At 34.6% G+C, this 21272-nt stretch overlaps 1 protein-coding gene across 1 annotated transcript in view; it reads right to left on the bottom strand.

The window, feature by feature from the left end:
• Positions 1 to 1872: 1872 nt before the first annotated feature.
• Positions 1873 to 21272, bottom strand: part of Spag1 (Spag1 axonemal dynein assembly factor) — a 46627-nt gene continuing 27227 nt past the window's right edge. The window contains exons 9-12 of the mRNA XM_083128479.1: positions 11371 to 12061; positions 9854 to 9998; positions 5863 to 6033; positions 1873 to 2183 (exon numbers count right to left, since the gene is read on the bottom strand). Of these exons, the coding sequence (XP_082984605.1) occupies positions 2104 to 2183; positions 5863 to 6033; positions 9854 to 9998; positions 11371 to 12061 (1087 nt within the window). The 3' untranslated portion in view covers positions 1873 to 2103. The remainder of the gene's footprint in view (positions 2184 to 5862; positions 6034 to 9853; positions 9999 to 11370; positions 12062 to 21272) is intronic.

The raw sequence follows: 21272 nt of genomic DNA, 5'->3' as shown, positions 1-21272 counted from the left end.
ATTATTTACATGTTGCAAAATATACTGGAACTTTATACTCTATCCCTAGAGTCTGTGGAACAAGGTCACGCATTACAACAAAAGGCTGGTAACCACAGTCACTTCCCCCCTCCATGGAATCCCGTTCCCTCACGTGTTCATTGGTGGAGCAGTCTTGATCACTACTTGCGCAGACTTGTTTTCGTTTGCTTGCTCCAGAGGTAACCTGGACAGAGTGTGTATCAAATGTATTTGCAATCTATAAGTCGATTGCAGTTGGCCATATGGTACAAGCGGTTTTGTCTCTTCCAACTGGAAAAAGAGGCTCCCATTGATGACATTGTGAGGCTGTCTACTAACATCTACATTGACTAACCTTTACCAAGACACATGTTACTAGCTGAAAGCTTTGTCTTCTTAAAATTTTACTTGAATGAAATGTTTGTGTACAAGGCCAACCTTTCTCAATATATTTGTAATTCTAATGTATCATGTGAATTCTGAACGATTCTATATAAATATATTTATTATAACATATGTTGAAGTTTGCTCCTAAAAATTCGTAATATTAAAAATTCCAAAAACTGCTTTCAACATGTAAGGAGAAAAGTTGTTAAGCTTTCCCCAGGAGACAGAAACCAACATGTGCCACATTGCCCAAGCCCAAAGCATGATGCCTTAAACCCTACAGCCATGTACAGTATCTAGTTGTAACATCATCAATTATGTATTCTTGTATTCTGATATACGTTTCACGCATGCTCCATTCATACTTTCTTCAATTTAATGTTTGCATACACACCATATCCTCTGCATACATCAATGTGTATCCAGGAACACCTGAATATGTTACTCATTTCTCATGGATAAGGTTTTAGTGAAGAAGTAACGTAAGAAAATCAAGTAGTTTTACAAGAAAAACATCAACAATTTACTACAAAAACATTGATATATTCTTTACACCGATACACAACAGACATCAGTATTTTGTTTCCTAACTGCTGTCACAGTAACAAATGATAACCTCCTACGATTAGATTTCACCCATAATTATTCTTTAAATATGGACTAAAACTGCCAATGTTCCGAGCGTTTCAATTTTTCATGAGTTTCCTCAAAAAAATACCCCATTTTCTTACGTTATTTCTTAATTAGCATCTGTTTGTACGTAATTAGTAAAATATCTACATATTCACCAGAATCTAATCTTTACACTGATGTGCGATATACCTCACTATTTTGCTTGTTAACTGCTGTCACTGTAACAAAAGTTATCCCTTTCCAATACATTTTCGATGCAATATAAATTCAGTTTTACTTACGTTTTTTGCAAGTATAGTTTGTTCTTCATTTACAACGTTTCGAGAGATAACTTCTCTCTTCTTCAAAAATATAGGAAGATCGATTACACTCTGACAATTTACGTTCTTAAAAGCCATCGTTACCTAAGTTAAAACCTATTATAAAAACTTTTTGGTCCTCCTGTATAAAATTTTTAAAAAAACTGTAAAAACCTCTAAAATTCTAAAAACCGTTCACTATTCCCAGTCAAGTTGTCCGCAACGAACTTCCCTTGCGAATGTTTTTAGGATAGAGTAAATGGGTTGAAAGTTTTGTTTGGAAACATACATCCGGGACATTGGCTACTAGTGACATCACCATTTAACCAATCCATTGTGGTGAAGGGAAATTCGACTGAAAACGTTGAGGTTCAGGGCCAAAAGAACATGTAAGTATGCTTTGACCTTATATTTTTCTACCACCTTCATGTTCTTGTAGAATATTGTGTTGATAATCTCCACATAACATTAATAGAAGTCATCTTGCTTATGGCGTTTCTTAGCTTAATTTATTCCCAAAATAACTCCACATTGTATGATTTAAGGTTTACTGTCCAAAGAAAATCTGTTTCAGTTACAGGTAAAATTTGAATTCAACATATTTTTAAAAGTGTACACTTTTTTTTTTTTAAAAAAAAGTAAAACACATAATATTGTAATGATTGTATTACATTTAATGCAATAAATTAACAAAATTTTTCAATCCTACCTGAAAGTCCTAGTTTCTTGTAATTAAAACTATGTATTATTCAAATTCATTGCTGCAAATGATAAACGACTAGCACTACAATTTGTAGAGTTCCTTTAAACTTGCAACTTGTAGAAAACCTTGGGCTTCGATTTTGCTGAAGAATTGCATAAGTGCTGAAAAATATTAACGTAACTTGTTACAATGCAAAGTGTACATTATTACAATACACTACAGCTGGCATAATGAAAATGTATGGCATACATAATAGTATTATCAAGGTTGCTGGTTTGGAATGTGTTTGTATTAATAATTGTTAAAACTTGTATAGATTTTTGGTAATTTTTCATTTTAATTCACAATGATGGAAATTAGGGATGGGCTGATATGAAATTTTGGCCGATACCGATAAAGTTCCGATATAAAATTTACCTATAAATGATATTCTACTGATCTGATATAAAATTCCAAATGGTCCTTTAAGAACCTGATTGATCTACTTAATAAATGTTTGTTTCCAGGTGACTGCAGTGCAAATGTATTTGCATATTTAGACATTTATGTTTTTAAAAAGTAGGGCATGGAGATTATTCATAAAAATTATAACAAAATGGCAGAATTTTGAATTAAATAAAATATTTAGAGAGATACCAGATCAGTAAAATAATTGATAATTTTACCAATACACTGATATGCCTATATTGGCCGATATGTATTGATTAATCTGCCCATCTCTTAAAACTAGGGCTTAGCCGATACCAATACTGATGTATCGGTATCGGAAAGTATTGGTTGGAATTTTTCTCTGGCATTTTTGTGGAGTCAAATTACCCTGTAAATTTTGCAAAATTCTAAGTTTCCATTTATTTTGCACCACCAATGTGTGGAAAAACTGTACTTGATGATTACATAAATTATATTTTCATCATTTACATTTTGAAACAAAACTCTACTTATAATTGGAATGCAATACTTACACACTAATAATAATAATCCACATTTTTAATCAACTTCGAATTTTTACAATTTTCAAAAATCTGTATAGGTATTGGTAGGGGCATGCATATTTCATTTTTGATGAAAACATGAAATGTGAAGACTTCTGTTGATGCAGCAATAAATCTTCAGGTTTAGGAGTGCCAGAGTTTCTTAATAGTGACCATGTCTGTGAGCTGTGACAAAGGTAACTTCAACTGCATAGTTTTAGTTCTTGGAGGATGCATGTGTGTGTGTGTGCACATTCTTTATGTCATGTAACCTTTGTGTTCATCCACAGTTTATAGAAGTGCTATATTAGTAATATTTCAGATTATAACATCCCTTATCTGACAAGAGGTGAAAGTGCCACCAGTGAGAAAATTATAGTTTCTCTACAAGCAAATTGGAGAAACATTTATTTATGATGATTATTCAGTATTTCATGATTATCACACATTCATTACATCCTAATTTGGAAAGGAGAAATCTTCAATAACAGGGTGGCTACTCACAGGGAATCATGGGTGAATTTTTCTCCGTAGATGTGAAACATTGCAACTTTTATGAATTCAAATTCCATTGAATTTATACATATTTATAAATGCACTGAGGCAAATTTAGTATTTACTTTTATTGAGGAAGGAAAATAAAACTGCATGGAAAATAAAACAGAATTCTCTTGATCCGATTACTCTGTTAGTGTCATTTGCAGAACAATCTATCTGACAAACGGAAAATTATTGCAAGATACCTTGAAGTCAGTCAGGTAAATTTGAGTTTTAAATTCTCAAACAATTAATTTTTTGTAGATTAGCATATCTCGTACCATTTGCGACTTGTGTTTGTAGATGTTATTTCAAGTCTGAGTTTGTGAAAATAACAAATGTAAATCCCTCACTTTAAATTAAATATTTTAAATATACAGAAGGTTGTTCGCTTTATATCCGACCATTTTTGATGGGTACTCACCTTAAGAGATACCACGCTGCCACCACCGATCATGTTCTATTGGACCCCCAGCATTGTGGACTATCGTCCGGCATCGCAGTTTCCATTGCAGCAAGCTCCGGCGCAGGACAGGCATGGGAATTCTGTCCCACTCCTACCTGCAAGCGTTCCATAGACCATCCAGGGTGCGTGGGCGGCGATATTGAAGACGTTTTTTCAACAGTCCAAATGCGCAAAAATCCATTGGACTGACATCTGGGCTTTTCACAGGAATGTCTTCAAACGGAATGACACGAATTCCTAATTCCTCTGTCATTTCCTGATAAAAACGTAGTGATGTTCTGGCGGTATGACTCGAAGCCTTGTCCATATGCATCATCACCTGGTTCGCGTCCATTCCATACAATTGTGTGATGTCTCTCTGATACATAGGTGTCAGAATGGAGTCTTGGAAGTATCTGGCATTTACCTTCACGTGTTTGTCCACCTTGCAAATCATCAACTTACCCTCATATCTGAATCCCATCACAACCATAAAGCCACGAGGGAAACTTTCCCTGCACTGACGAACAAAGTTGCTGCGCCCCTTGCCGTCAATGTCACGGTATGTGACACTTTGTTTGCAGCCCTTCTCCTGGTGGTTTTCATGGGTGAATGTTTCACAAGGAGAGCCTGTTGTGTGTAACGGGCCTGAGTGTTTTACAATGTGTACGTATGAAAACTTAGCATGGAAAAGGTCCATTACGTAACCCTCCCAATACCGGTTTTTTTTCGGCGCCATTTGATAACATTCACTACCAACACTCACGCACCTACAAGGTCAGACACAACCGTGCTCCCGCCAGGAGACCCATAGTTCCAGCATGATACGCCAGGTGGCAGCACAAAATTGAAAATGGTCGGATATAAAGCGAACAACCTCTGTAAATATCGTTTAATTGAATTGAATTAGAATTTTTGATCACATTGGAATCATACAGACCCTTTGTATTCTAATATGTTTGTGTGAGTATTGTGTGCGTGGTACAAAGCAGTATTACATAAGGTTAAAATAGAAATAACATCTTCTTGTATCCTTGAATTTTTGCAAAGTTCAGCTTGAAAACCGGAAATTATACTCGAATTTTATTCTGGTTCTAGAGTGGCCACCCTGAATAATTGTGGGAAGACTGGTAAATTTATAATGCAAATCTGCCAATTACCTGCAGAGCTGGTAATTGTTTCACATCATTTACTGTTATTGTTAACATACAATAGGGATGGGTCGATGTGAAATTTGGGCCGATACCGATAAAGTACCAATATAAAATTTACCTATGCCGGTAACGAATATTCTAACGATTCGATACAAAATTCAAAATGGTCCTTAAAGAACCTGAATGGTACATTAAAATAAATGAAATATATGTTACAAGATGAATGCAGTGCAAAAGAAGTTACATATTTAGACATTTACTTTTTAAAAAGTAGGGTACAGATATTATCCATACAAATTATAACAAAATGACAGAATTTTGCACTACATTTTAAGATATTTATAGATATATTGGATCAGTAAAATTATCGGTAATTTTACAGATAAACTGATACACCGATATTGGTCGGAACTGAAGAATACCGATTAATCTGTCCCATCTCTAATGTACAATATTATTGCTAATATTTTCCCTTCAACTCAAGTTTTAAGCTTATAGCATTGTCAAAACCCTAATTGTAAAAAAAAATACTGGTTTTCAATTAAAAAGATGACAAAGGTATCATGTGACTGAAACACTAAAAAAAATGAAGAGGCAAAATATTTTTCAGGTTTTTAAGGGTCTAACAGGGAACACGTGATCTGAAATGTAACAAAACAAAATGCTTCAGGTGCTTGTAGGAATCATATTATTCTACCAAATGTTGACATCTTTTTTTCAATGTGTCACCTACCTTCCTTCTCTGAATATGATAAAAACAAAGATGCTATATTGAATCGTGAAGCTTTGGTGAGACTTGTCAACAAAGCCAAGGCATGTTCTAAATCATCTTTAGTATGAAAATGATTTTCCATGCAGTTCAACATTGTCACCAGCATAGGGTCATCCAATTTATTCCCCAGCACTGAAAAAAAAAATACATAATCATAACATTTTTTTCCGTGGTTTGGTTTCAGATTAAAGATCTTTCAACCACATAATTCATGGTAATTATAAGAGTTCATGTATATTGAAAGCATGTACTAAAAAGATTTCTTTGGTGTGGTGGATATGATACTATCTACCAAATGAATCAAAAGACAAAAAGTTAAGCTTTTTTTGTCGAAAACATCCAAAAATATTAAAAATAAAAGAAAAAAATATCCTTACAATGTAATTTGAGGTTCGGTAACTGTCGTCATGTGGAAATCGTAATTATTTACAAAGAAAATTACGAATAATTAGAGTAATTACATCTTAGGTGCATATAATCTCAGCTGGAAATATTTGTAGTTCAAAAAATGCCTGTAAATATAGACAACATACATATGCCTAGGTATACATTGTGCATTGGAATGAGAATTCATATAGATTTCCATGTGAACATGATATTAAATTTGTAAGTTCGAGTACAATGCATGTTTTTTATAGTAAGCAAAGACTGAAGTCGCTGCTAAACTGTTTTATCATTAACCCATTCTGTTTGTAAGTTGGACCAGGTCCGACATTGACATTCTGTTGTTCCACTTCTAAGTTGTGTGGCAACTCCTGGTCGCATTACATTTTCCACAACTTACATGGATCTCTGAACACTGTTATGACCATTCTAGGGTAAGGTAAAAGTAAAGTTCCCTGTGCATATACGAGGGATGATCGAAAAAAAAAGAATACAAAGCCTACAAATTCCAGGAGGTATTTATTAGACTAATACAAACGGACTCACGAAAAAGGATACTTCACACACTACTTCTCAACATAATCCCTCCGTGGTTCAGGCATTTATCCTAGAGCTCAGTAGCGTACGCAGGATTTCATCAAGGGGGGTGTTATTTCTAAAACTTTTTTCAAATTCTCATTATCAGTTTTACTTTAATTAAATAATAATAATCACAATTAATTAATAATACTTATAATGAATTAATTAGCTACATTAATACTAATAATACTACTAATACCACTACTACTACTATTAAGTAGTAGAGATCTGCATAAATATAGTATTTATGAAAACAATAGAACGAAATCACTTTCTAGTCATTCGATTTTTATCAAATCCTGGGAGCATTTTTTTGTTTCTTTGTTACGAAATAATTGTCTGGTCAACGAGGTGAGACATTTCAAGGGTGAAGAAGATCCATAAATACAAGAAAATATATTAAAATAAATTGAAATAATCAAAGTATGGAACTCATCCAAGGAGCTGCGGTGATCTGGTCGATAGAGCGTCTGACAAGTGACAATCACGTGGGAGATCAGATTCGATTCCCGAAATTGGTTGGAATTTTTCCGGCTTCTTCCCCGCATAAATGTCCCCGATAATTCACATCTGGATTGTCTCCCTGTTCTTACCAATGAAACATTTTACAATTTAAGCTTATTTTCATTTGAATAATTGTCTAGTCTACAAGGTGACACATTTTAAATAGAGACATTCAAACGTGCTGTGGTAAACAATACAATGGGAAGGCGAATTGGTGACTGTATTCTTGTCCGCCTAGCCTTTGTCTATACATTAACCTCTTACAACGTACCAACAACTTTATTTAGTTAATTCTCATTGTTCACACAAAAAAAATACATGTTCGTTGAACGCTGGAGTACGTGGAGGGGTGGCCGATGGTGTTCCAGCCCCTACCGAAATTTTGAGAAAATCAGTATTTTCAAATAAAAATCCATTAAGAACTTTAAAAAAATCAAAATGTGTAAATGCGAAACCTCTTTTAAAGTGAATCCCGATTACCATTTTCGTCTTTCAATACAATTTTAATAGACTGAAAAGCTCCAAAAATACGAAATATTTTATTATGCATCCTGCCCTCCAAAACGAAGCCATGTGCTATCCACATTTATTATTTCAGCCCCTCCCGAAAAAAAAAAAATCCTGCATACGGCAGTGTATTGAACATTGTTGCAACTGAAACACAAAACAACTTTTTTATCTTTTAAATCATAGTTACCCTAACCTAACCTCATAAACTCGTGTTTATTTTCAAGGCATCACTCTGAAAGACGCGTGTGTTTGGAATGCTGTGCTTTTCTCCATGCTGCATGGAAATAATAATTCAAATTATTATTATTAGTAGTATAGTAGTAGTAGAAGTAGTAATAGTAATATTATTGTCCCAGATATTTGACTGAAAAATTGACTATTTCATTTTGTTTCCTACAGCATTTTTCATAATATTTCACAAGCTCAAGGGGGGGGTTTAAACCCCGTAACCCACCCCTTGCGTACGCCACTGCTAGAGCTACACGATGTCCATGATGTCTGTCTCATAGAACCCGGGGTCCTGTTGTCGGAGCCAAACCCTTACGTCCTGGCCTGGCTCGTTTTTGGTGGCATTTGCTCCATCATCCAGCATACTTCCCGGAGCTTGCTCCAAGTGATTACCATCTCTTTGATCCTTTGAAGAAGCATCTCGGAAGACTCCAGTTTCACTCGATACTAGTTTTTCTTGTATGTACGCATTGCTTGCATTATAGAATTATTTTCTTGTAGTTTACGGTTATTATTATTATGAGAAACTCTACCAGATGTGGAAACCACAGGAATATATAATATAAGTTGTTCATGTTCAAAGGATTATGTGGGGCAAACAGCAAGGAAAATGGCAATAAGATGGCACAAACACGATTTGGACATTATAAATCTAAACCCAAGAACAGGTTTGTCAACTCATATCATCGAAGGGAAACATTTGATTAAAAAGAGAAGGGTTTTAAAAAGATTAACGGGAAACACAGAGTTGAATGTCTGGGAAGCTTCGTTCATTGCAGAAGAACACTGGAATAAATTAAATAATGAAAATGGTAACATAGATCCAGTATGGAGTTTTCTTTTTCACAAATGGAGTAAGCCACCATCTTTAAAATTTAATGTAACAGAAAACATCAAGAGACTTTGTGAAAACAATGATGAATTTGAATTACCTGATGATATTTGGGATTCATAATTTTAAAAATCTCAAATAAAAATAAAACAGACTGCTTTTTTCACAGTTAAGTTGCTATATTACAACAATGTAACATTGACAACATCCATTATATAACGGATTCTTTTTGTTTAAAAAATTACTAACCATTGTTATAACTGTATATTTAGTCAAAATTAAAATAAATGTCTGATTAAAGGAGCGTGTGTTCTCCTGAAACGTCACAAAGAAAAACTGTTTTCTTATGCTTGTAATCACTCGATACTGATGATGATGATGTCAAGCATGAAGCAAGGGCTTGGCTCCGACAACAGAATCCTGAGTTCTATGAGACAGGTATCACGAACCTCGTGTAGCTCTGGGTACCCATTGAATTTGAGGCTGGGTAAGCTCCAGAGATGTTTAATGTGGGGACAAGGCTGTAAAAATTCCAACCTTAGATCACCCACCTCAGGAATCAAACCTAGGTGTCCCACGTGGCAGTCACCTCTTTCTATGGAATAGATAATTTTTTGTTGTTGTTGCACATGAGGGCACTAATGGCACCTTCCTGAAAGTGAAGGAATGAACATAAAAAATTACACAGAGATCCAAGTGGTTGAAATTATGGGGAACTCAAGAGTTTGGCTTGGTGGCTCAGTAGCAGAGCATTGGCACAGAATGCCAAAGACCTAGGTTTGAATCCTGGCTGAGCTTCAATTTGTACATAACTTTTTTGTATGTTTCACAACATATCAATTCATTTTGTGTTTCAATGTTCACGTGTTTCTGTTTGAAATTAAAAAGGATACTTTAGAACTTTTACATACTTACATGCTACAAATTTGCTGGGATCTAAACTCCGTAAAAGTTGAGCATGTTGCTCTAAGCCTGTATTGTTTCTCAAAGCCTGCCATGCCTGAATGAATTCAAAGGGGGTTTGGATGTTAAAATTCTCAATTTTTGCATCCTCTGCTTCCTAAAACAAGAAAAGAATTTATTCAGTGCATTGCAAAAGTATTAAGTACTACTAACAATCAAAATGAAAAAAAGAAAACAATAAACAGTCAGTGGCACGTCCTCCTATACAATAAATAAAAACTATTGCAGTAAAACATTGTTGCAGTCTCCATTCACTTTGTAACCAATATTGTGTTGAAACTGTATATCTTGTGATTATGTAATAGACATCTGAATATTCTGTTGCAATCCTTGAATATTTTGAAGCAATCCTATGATAAAAAGATGCTTACAATTGGAATGAACACTTGCTCTCTAATATTAAAAAAAATACTTGGAAAAACTTTTAATTGTTATAATTTTCAAGCATCTGTACTGGTACTGGCAAGAATCAGCAAGAGTACCCGAATCAATATCCTTAATATAATATAAAGTTTTAGCCACCATAAGCAGCATCTTCATTACTAGTAACAGTTCCACTATGACTATGTTGGTTGGTTGGTTGATTTGTTGTTTTAAGTCCATTTTATGCACAGTAAGGCTAATTGGGACTGGACCTACAGTTTAAAGTGGGATCCAAACCACTATGTGCCTCCACCGGTTATCAAACCTGGTATCCCTTGATTGCAAGGCAATGATGCTACCACTGCACCATAGGGGAGGCCCATCACTATGACTATGAACTGAAAACTTAAGATTTTAAGTAAGACATCATTTCTTCAAGAACTGAGGCCAAATATTGAATACAGTAAATAACAAAGCTTGAAGAAAATGATGCCACACAATCCTAGCATAATTCCATGTCTTATTCTAGGTGTTTCAGAAATAATCGAGATTACAAAAATTTATTGCAAGTAAGGTATTGAACTTACATTAATGAAACCAGTCCAGAACAAAAATGGAACGCAAACAGTTTCTTTAACAACTACAAATGTGTGCACCACGCGTGACACGGCACACATCGACATGATAGTCTAGTTCTTGCCACGCATCAACATGGGCCTGTTGATAGTGTCTATCGCTGCGATGATACTCTCAATTAGGGCTGTTATATCATGCGGCATCGGTGAGACGAATACCCTGTCTTTGATGAAACCCCACAAAAAGAAGTCACACAGTGTAAGGTGCAGTGATCTTGGAGACCACAGCAGCTGAACAAAACAGTGAGTGATGTGAGTGTTGCATGGGCAAGAAGGTGAACTCTTAGCTTAACAAAACACACACACACCAACTGCTTGTGTTCCTCATTCATTCTGGACTGTTTTCATTAACACAAGTTCAATAGTTTACTTGGAATTAATTTTTGTAACCCCCTATGTTATTTCTGAAACACCTGATATTATAAATTAAATGAACAAGCTATATTTGTAATTAAGAAGGAGAATTCATACCTTTGATAATATTACCGAATCCCCTCCTCCTTTCTTGCTCAACTCAACAACAGAAACTACGTTCTCTTTATTTGGTTGCCTTGTGGAGTGATCTACTTGTTTGGTTGTGCATTGTTGTGGAAAGCCACTTCCAGTCTTTGAACTTGAAACTTTTGTTTCCTGTGCCTCGTCCTCGTCACTTTCCCTTTCTACCTCAATCTTAACTTTATGCCTTTCTTTCATCTTCCCACTCCCTGCATGAGGTTTACTATCCAATGCTTCTGCATTCTTTAACTGGCATTCTGAGATTCTATTCTTGCACTGGTAAGTAAATGGTCTACCGTAGGGTTTCACAAATTCATCTTCACTGTTATCGTTCTTGTGCACTTCCTTTGCAGTTCTCTTATTATACTTATTCGCAATGGTTATTGTTTTATCACTGTCCTTTTTAAACAATAAACTTCCCTGCTTGCTACCTTGCGATGTATTTTCTGTCCTGTCGTTTAGTTCATGCTCTGCACTAGGTATTCTCTTCTCTTCTTTGCTAATTCTGCTTTCGGGATTTTCGTTTTCTTTCGTTCTAACGTCACTGCTGGGTTCTATATCATGCTCAAGCACTTCAGATTCAGTCTTGTGTTGAATTTTATCATCAATTTTCAGTTCTGACATGTCTTTCTCTATCTGATCGCTGTCTGTGTCTTCAATTATTAACCTGAGGAAAAATATACTACTTTTAAAACCATAACTTACTCTGAGGGTTATGTGAGTTAAATTTTTATTCACACAATAATAAATAACATTTTAGTAAAAATTCTCTTTTGTACATTTACAATATTTTGACTGATTTGAACACATGAAAAATATATAACTACAAATTAGAGCTGAAATGACAGAGATACACATCAGCATTGAAAACAATTGGCTTACATTTAAGACTGAACCAATTCTTCCCTCAAGTTTATTCTTAAGTTCATTTTATGCACAGATAGCCTAATCAAGACTGGACAGGGTTGCTACGATTTTTTGATCATGAAATTCCCTGACATTTCCAGGTTTTCCAGTCAAAAAATGAAATTTTTCTAGACATGTTTATCATCATGATTTTTGCTTTTGAACCTTGTTTTCAATTAAATAGATAACCTGTTAATTATTATGAATATTCACTTTCACAACTTTTATTTTAGCAAATTTCATTCTACATGCACAAGAACACATGAAAATTCGAAGAGTAAAATGTAAAATTTCAATTGGCATCAAATGTATTGTGTGCTACAATCATGTGCATCTAGCCTTCAGGCTAAGATAAAAGAGGTACATTATTTCAACATAACAGATCTCCGCAATATACAAAAAACAAAAAATTCATAAACCATACACAATTTTTCTTTTTCTGGCACATTTATAGTATTGTAGAAAATGCTGTTTTTTCCTTACATTTATAAGTACACAGCTTCTGGAGAAATATTTGTTGCATGTAGGAATTCTATAGGAAATGCCAACAAGACTAAGATCTATAAAATAATAGACGATAACCTCATCTTCACCACCCTTTCCGATAATTATGATCATATTGTCAATGTACTTTAGTTATCAATCAGATTTCTGGACTGCAAGTTTTACTTTGATATTCTTTCTACGAGGCGCATCCAGAAAGTAAGTTTCCCTATTTTTTTCCCGTGAAAGTAAACATAATGAGCCATGTAAATTGCGCATACGCAGCAGAGCTAAGACGTATCAATCATGTGCCAGGCGGACAGATCCCGCCCGGCGCCAGTAGCGAGGCAGCAGTGGTCCGAAGTGGAAGCTCGTATTCCTTCTCCCGCCGCATGCCAGCAGCGAGGCAGCAGTGGTCCGAAATGGGAAGCTCGTATTCCTTCTCCCGCCGCATGCGAGGTTCGGTCGGTGATCAAGTTCCTGAATGCACAAAGCATTGCACCAATTGACATTCATCGTCAGCTCTGTGAGGTCTATGGGCCGAACATTATGAGTAAGCAGATGGTGCGTCGCTGGTGTCGGCAGTTTTCGGAAGGTCGTCAAAGTGTCCATGATGAAGAGCGCAGTGGGCGTCTGTCCCTCATCACTGATGATCTGGTTGAGCTGGTGCGGCAGCGCATCGTAGAGAACCGTTGCTTCACGATTACGGAGTTGAGTAGCCTTTTTCCGAAGATATCGCGATCCGTGTTGCATGAGATTGTCACGCAGCGCCTGCTGTTCAAAAAAATTGTGTGCCAGGTGGGTGCCGAAAAACCTGACACCCGAACACAAAATGAAACGTTCAGGAGCAGCACTGACATTCCTGCAACGGTACCATGATGACGGCGATGATTTCCTCGACAGGATCGTCACAGGCGATGAGACGTGGATTTCGCACTTCACCCCGGAAACCAAGCAGCAGTCAATGCATTGGCGGCATAGTGGATCTCCGGTCAAGAAGAAATTCAAACAGACGCTGTCGGTACAGAAAGTGATGTGCACTGTGTTTTGGGACAGGAAGGGCATTTTGCTCATTGACTTCCTCCCCAGAGGTGAAACGGTGAACGCTGACCATTACTGTGAAACACTAAGGAAATTGCGACGTGCTATTCAAAACAAGAGGCATGGCATGCTTACTGCAGGTGTTGTGCTCCTCCATGACAATGCTCGTCCACATACGGCTTGGCGCACAGCAGCTGTTTTGACGGAATTTGGCTGGGAGTTGTTTGATCATCCACCTTACAGTCCTGATCTGGCTCCAAGCGATTTTCACGTTTTCTTGCACCTCAAGAAATTCCTGTCCTCCGGTGAGCGTTTTGGCAATGATGAAGAGCTGAAGACGTCTGTCACAAGCTGGTTCCATTCACAGGCGGCAGAGTTCTACGACAGTGGGATCCAAAAGTTGATACCACGATACGACAAGTGTCTCAATTCTGGTGGTTGCTATGTTGAAAAATAGCTGAAACTTTGCTGTACCTGTTGCCAATAAATGGTTTAATGAAACTGTGTTGGTTTTTTTTTTTTTTAAAATAGAGAAACTTACTTTCTGGATGCACCTCGTAATATCTAGTATTATAAAAGTGATTTTTTTTACAGAGATTCGAAGGAACCATAATTTTGCACAAGACAGAGAATCACAACAACGAAAGAAAGAAGGTTTTGGGAGTGGATTCACAAGAACAGAATCCAGAAGTGGCCTGCTTGTTCATTTTGCAACTTTTTCTTTTGCAGACTCCAAAATGCACGTAAATTCCAGACGATCTGCAAAATTCCCTGACATGTTCCTGATTTTTCCCTTACATTTCCCTGTTTTCCAGGTTTTCCAGATGCATAGCAACCCTGCTGGATCTACTCTTTAAAGTGGGATCTAAAGCACGATCGGGTTACAAACCAGGGACACCTTGATTACAAAATGTTACCACTAGACCGTTGGGGGAGGCCACATGTTTCATACAATTACAACTTCAACTAGAATCACCAAAAAAACAAAAAGTACAATAGACAATATTTTTACCAATATAAACGTTATTAAATATTCAGTAGAAACTTGCATAGGTTTTTCTGACCATGATTCTCAGCTTATTAAGGTAAACGTAATAGAAGACAAGCGAAATCATAAACCACGCGCAAAATTCAGATTTGTCAGACCCACAAACAATGATGAGAACATTTCAAAATTCAGAAAAGCGCTTAAATCAGAAACATGGGATTTTATAAACAATATGGCTGTACACGTAAACGAGAAATTCGAAAAATTTCTTGATACTGTAAGATACCATTTTAATAAATGTTTTCCCATAAAAAAAGCACGAGTTCACAACAAAAACAATTGCCTATGGATAACCAAGGAAATTAAAAATCTTAGCAAATTAAAGCGATCATTGCATAAACAGAGTAAATATGCAAACAGCCCTACCCTTAAAGATCATTACAAACAGTTCAACAAAAATTACAAGAAAACATTAAAACATTGCAAACAATTATATGTTGATAAAAAGTTGAATAATTCAGAAAACAAAACTGCAGAACTATGGAAAATAGTTAATCATATTACAGGTAAAAAAACGAACACGAATCAAGATATCATATTAGAAACAGGTAATGTAATAGACACAGATCCGCAAAAAATAGCTAATACTTTTAATAATTATTTTGTTAATGTAGCACTTAACCTGCAACGTAACATCAGCGTAACGGACACATACAAAGAAAAGTTAAATAACGTGAAAAGATCTTTCACGCATTCTTTTTATATGACCCCTACTACAGACGAAGAAATTTCCAACATAATTCGAAATATGAAAAACAAAAAGTCAACAGGGCTAATTTTCGAAAAATTAATCTATAATAGGATAATAATATAAAGTATGCAGAAGATAAAAAGATACTCATAAAGCAACAAAATGGGTTTGTGAAATCGAAAACAACAAAAAATGCCATTTTTGATGTAATTGATAATATTCTTTCCGCCATAAACAAAACGTATTCTGTTGTTGCAATTTTTTGTGATTTATCAAAAGCGTTTGACTGTGTGAATCATCACTTGCTACTAGAGAAATTAAAATACTACGGAATCCGCGGTGTATCAAACAAATTAATAGAATCCTATTTATCGAATAGAAAACAGAGCGTTGCAATAAATAGCATATCCAATAATGGGACGCAAACAACATATTACTCCGAATTGAAAGATGTGGTTATTGGAATCCCCCAAGGATCGATACTAGGACCCCTGTTGTTTTTATTGTTCATAAATGACCTTCCAGCAAATGTTGATACCGCCCAAATTACTCTTTTCGCTGATGATACTACGGCTTTGGTAGATTCTGTTAACGATGTAACATTAATTCAAAAAACGGAAGAAGCTCTTACTGAACTACAAAGCTGGTTTTCAGCAAACAAACTTTCTATGAACAACGAAAAAACTAATATAATAAAATTTGGTGTATCTAGAGCCAAAAACTCTTCTATTAAGCAATATAATTTCACAGTAGGGCATGCCGTTATAACAGCTACTAACAATACAAAATTTCTTGGAATATTTATAGACGAGTGTCTAAACTGGAAAGTTCACATAGATCATTTATGCAAGAGGCTAAACACCGTATGTTAATTTATTTATTTATTAACCAATCACCTATAACAGAGCGAATGCTCCAATTACAATAGGCTATATACAGTATAGTTTACATAAATATATAATACATGATGCAAACACATAGTAATTATTACACAAAACATTATAGGTATAAATATGAATACAAAAAGTTATACAAATACAAAAGTTACACAAATACAAAAAATTACATACATATACATATTACAAATTTTGAACAGAGGAGAAAACTAAAGGACAGAAGAAACAAAACATAAACAAGTAACAAACTATAAAAGCTTGAGAAGAATAAAGAAATTATACGAATACCACTATTTAAATAGGAAACAGGAATAATCAATACAAAGCAAAAGTTCAAATTTGAATTCGTTTATATGTATACAAAATTTGGAAGGGTATAAATTGTATTTGAGACTATAAATAAATCACTCTAGAATTAGATCTGTTTTATTTGTATATTATATCTAATATGTTGTTTAAACTATATAGATAGTTTTTAATATTAAAAGCAAAATCCAAATCAATTCCATTCGGGACAATATTATTATGTTTACTTAATAATCTAATGATTGGAGAATTTTGATGGAATTTTGTGTTTGATTTATTGCAGTAAAATGGTTGTCGTACTCTTAATACCTTATAATTGACGTTAAAGTTTATCAACTGTATAAGATTTTCACACTCAAGTATACCATTGACAAGTTTGTATAGGAATATATGGTCAGCCGTTTCGCGTCTTCGTTGAAGTGTATCACATGAGAATTCATTTAGTAATTTAACATAGGAGATGCGATCTGCATATGAAGATCTCTTGTATTTTTTGTAGTAAATATGTCGTAAAAATTTGTTCTGAATTTTTTCAATTTTATTGATATGGCATGAGATATATGGGTTCCATACCGTACTCCCGTATTCTAATTTTGCTCGTACAAGATTATTAAATAAATATACTAAAGAGTTGATATTAAATAAATCTTTGGAGTTTCTTAAAACAAAGCCAAGCATTTTATAAGAGTCGTTAACTACTTTTTCAATATGAGTATCAAAGGTGAGTTTGTTGTTTAACCATATTCCTAAATCCTTGGTAATGCTTTTTCTACTTAAAGAATTACTGTTAATTATATATTTGTGAGTGTATCTCATATGTCGTCGAGCAAAAGAAAGTACAAAGCATTTATTGACATTAAAAGAAAGCTTATTTGTTTGTGACCAAACGCAACATTTATTTAAATCGGATTGGAGAGCTAGACAGTCAGTCTCATGATTTACTCTCTTGTATATTTTTACATCATCGGCAAACAATAAGCACTTGGAGTATTTAATTGTTCGTGGTAAGTCATTAATATATAATAGAAAAAATAAAGGGCCCAAATTTGAACCCTGTGGTACGCCAGAGTGCACAATAAACGGAAAAGAGGTTACCTGATTATATGTTACAAATTGGGTTCGATTGCTTAAATAGGAAGCTACTAGTTTTAATAAACTTATGGAAAAGCCAAAGTTTGATAATTTCTGAAGCAAAATTGAATGGTCTAATTTGTCAAAAGCTTTGGCAAAATCAATATATATTACATCTACTGGGGATCCCTCATTAAATGAGTCAAAAACAAATTGGGTTAACGTGATCAAGTTAGTAGTAGTACTTCTGTTCGGGTAAAACCCATGTTGCTCTGTAGTTATAAATGGTTTGACATGGTTAAATATTTTTTTATAAATAATTTGTTCAAATATCTTAGACGGAGCGGATATAAGAGATATAGGTCGATAGTTTTTTACATCACAAGCATTACCAGATTTAAAAATAGGGATTACTTTACTAATTTTCCAAATATCCGGAAATATTTGGGTTTTTAATATCTGATTAAATATATGACAAAGTGGTATGCGTAATACATCAGCGCAAGCTTTAAATATATAAGTAGGAATTTGATCCGCACCACTAGATTTACTCGATTTTAATTTTTTTACAGATTCGTTATAATCATCATTAGTTACTGAGTGAATGTTAAGACAATGAGTTACTTCAGTATAGGAAGGTTCAGGAATTGAATATGATGAGGGAGAAGAGGAATACACACTGTTAAAATACTTAGCATAGGAATCGGCAATTTCCTTGCTGGACTCAAGATTTTGGGCTTCATAAGTCATTTGTTTCTGTTTACTTAAATTTCTCTTTTTGTTTTTAATGAAATTCCAAAACATCTTTGAGTTATCAGTGATATTTTCTTCAACATTTCTCAAATAAGACTTGTATGCTTTACTTATCATACTCTTTAAATTCCTACGTGTCTCTATAAACATAATGTTGTTATAATAGGATAAGTTCTTCCTTTTCCTATAATATTCTTTGTTCTTTAAAGTTCTTATTATTTCAGATGTGAACCAGCTTGGATATGATCTTTTATATCTTTTCCTTTTAGGGACATACCTACTTATAACTGCGTCTAGTAATGAGTAAAATTGTGATAATGCAATATTTGGATTATGATGTTTAATTATTTGACCCCAATTTACTTTCTCCAGGTCCTTATATAGGCCAAGAAAATTCGCTTTTGAATAATTATAAGTGGGTACGCCACTGATCTTTTCTCTGAATTTTATAAAAGAATTTACAATTTCGACAATCAATGCAGGGTGATGGTAATCTTCAGGTACAATCGTATCAGTAGATCTAATGACATTAATATTAGTTAATTTAGTTAATACTAAATCTAAGGTTCTTCCATTGCCATTCCTAATACTATTGGAAGAATGGAGATTAAACATAGAAATAAAATTTGCTAATGCTAAACAAATACGATCACCTTCCAGTAGATCATAATCTGGACCAGTTACAAGAGGTAGATTAAAATCACCAATAAGTATAATATTATAAGTGTTGAAATTAATGACATCTTCAAATTTTACAAAAAAATCATCATAAGTTTCAATTTTTGAATTTGGTGGAAAATATACTGAGACAATAATGTAAACATTTCCGTCTATTACAACCTTAATACAAACCACTTGTACATTGTCAATGTTAAATTCAATTTGTTGAGCACGGAAGCAATTTAAGATAGCTATTAATGAACCACCCCCATTTCTATAATTTCTGTCTTGACGAAAAACAAGGTATCTATCATCTATAAATTCGCTGTCAAAAATACTATTATTTAACCAAGTTTCAGTTAACAATATAAAGTCGTAGTTGGCGGTTAATATACTCCTGTATACTTGATCTAATTTAGTTCTAATTCCTCTTACATTTTGATAATATATTGAAAAATAGTTATCGGTTTCGGTCATACCTTTACTTCAAGTTGAGAACATCATTTATTGAGTTTAGTATATGAACCACCGAATCATTTGTTTTCATTCTTAACTTAACACTACCAGATATTGTTATGAAATGTTGATGTAAATGTTGATAGTAAATGGAAATGTCATTTGGGGAAGCCATTTAAAGTCATGCCAATTTAGTAATATCTTCAATTGTCTTTAAAACAAAAACATTTCTGTCACCTTCTCTTTTTCTTAGTTTAATCGTACCTGAACTGTCGACCCACAAGAATGCATAATTCTTCTCTCGTTTTATTTTTCTTGCTTGACCATATATGGTCTTACGAAGTGGTGTTAAGCTTTCGTTAATATACACACTGTCATTACCAGAAAATCCTACATGGATACAATTAAGATTCCTTTTAACCTTACGTTTTTGTACAATTTTCTCTTTGTCTGCCCGCCTTACAAACTTGACAATAATACCTGCTGATTTTTGATAGGGAAGTTTCCTTAACCTATGGCAAGTGTCTATCATTTCCTTTTCCACTTGCATATCTAGAGCCTGTCCTACATTTTTCACAATTTCATAAGGATCTTCATTTGGGTTTTCGGGAATGCCGAAAATTTCCACTGTATTTCTTCTCCCGTATTGTTCAAGTTCATCAAGCTGCAACTGCGTCTCCTGAAGTTGTTTCTTGAGTTGAGTGTTCTCCTCTTGCAGCCGTTCCACCTGCCCAAGACATGTGGCGATGGTCTCGGATTGCTTTTTTATTAAATCAACATTTTCATCCAGTTTTTGATGAGCATAATCCAATGATTTGCTCAATTCCCGCTCTGTCTCTTTATTTTGCTTCCTCAGTTCCTCCACTTCCTTTGATAGCGTTTGCAATAGTTTGTATACATCCATCATAGACGGCTGACTCATTTCACTTGGTTCCGAATCACTTTCAAGAGATATACTACTGCGTCTATCCTTTACACAATTTTTACAGCGCCATACTTGTTTCGTAGAATTTATAAATTCTACATCTGCGTCTTTCAGCTGAACACATTTCGTGTGAAACCAATTAACACAGTTGCTACACTGTATTTTAGATAAAAGTTCTTGCCTCGAAACAGGTTTCGAACACACTGCACACGCATTCATGCCGAACGATTGTGCTCCAATCGTGCTGTATAAACGATGTGACTACACTTGTCGTTGAAACTGCTGTTCTTTGTTTACATTGTATTGAGCAACGAGAAATGATTAAATATATCACTTTACATTACTAGTTTCGATTGATTTATGTATATATATAATCTACAGTACTTACTGCATTTGTTTTATAACAGGAATATCCAGTATAGACACAAAAACTGAGTAAATTAAACAAATTTGCGGAGCACAAACAAACGTTCGTTACTGCATCTTCTTCTTCTTCTTCATGTTACCAATTAAGAACCTTAAAAAATAGTTTCAATACAGTATGTTTGCTAAATATCTATTTCTCAAACTTCGAAAGTATTTTGAGGTACGGTATCCAATTTTGGGGAAACTCGGCTCAATCGCAGAGGATTTTTAAAATTC

This window comes from Lepisma saccharinum, chromosome 1, assembly GCF_977018435.1.
Source record: "Lepisma saccharinum chromosome 1, izLepSacc3.1, whole genome shotgun sequence".
Taxonomy (NCBI): domain Eukaryota; kingdom Metazoa; phylum Arthropoda; class Insecta; order Zygentoma; family Lepismatidae; genus Lepisma; species Lepisma saccharinum.
Note: the sequence above shows the minus strand (reverse complement) of the source record. Positions and strands in the feature narration are given on the sequence as shown.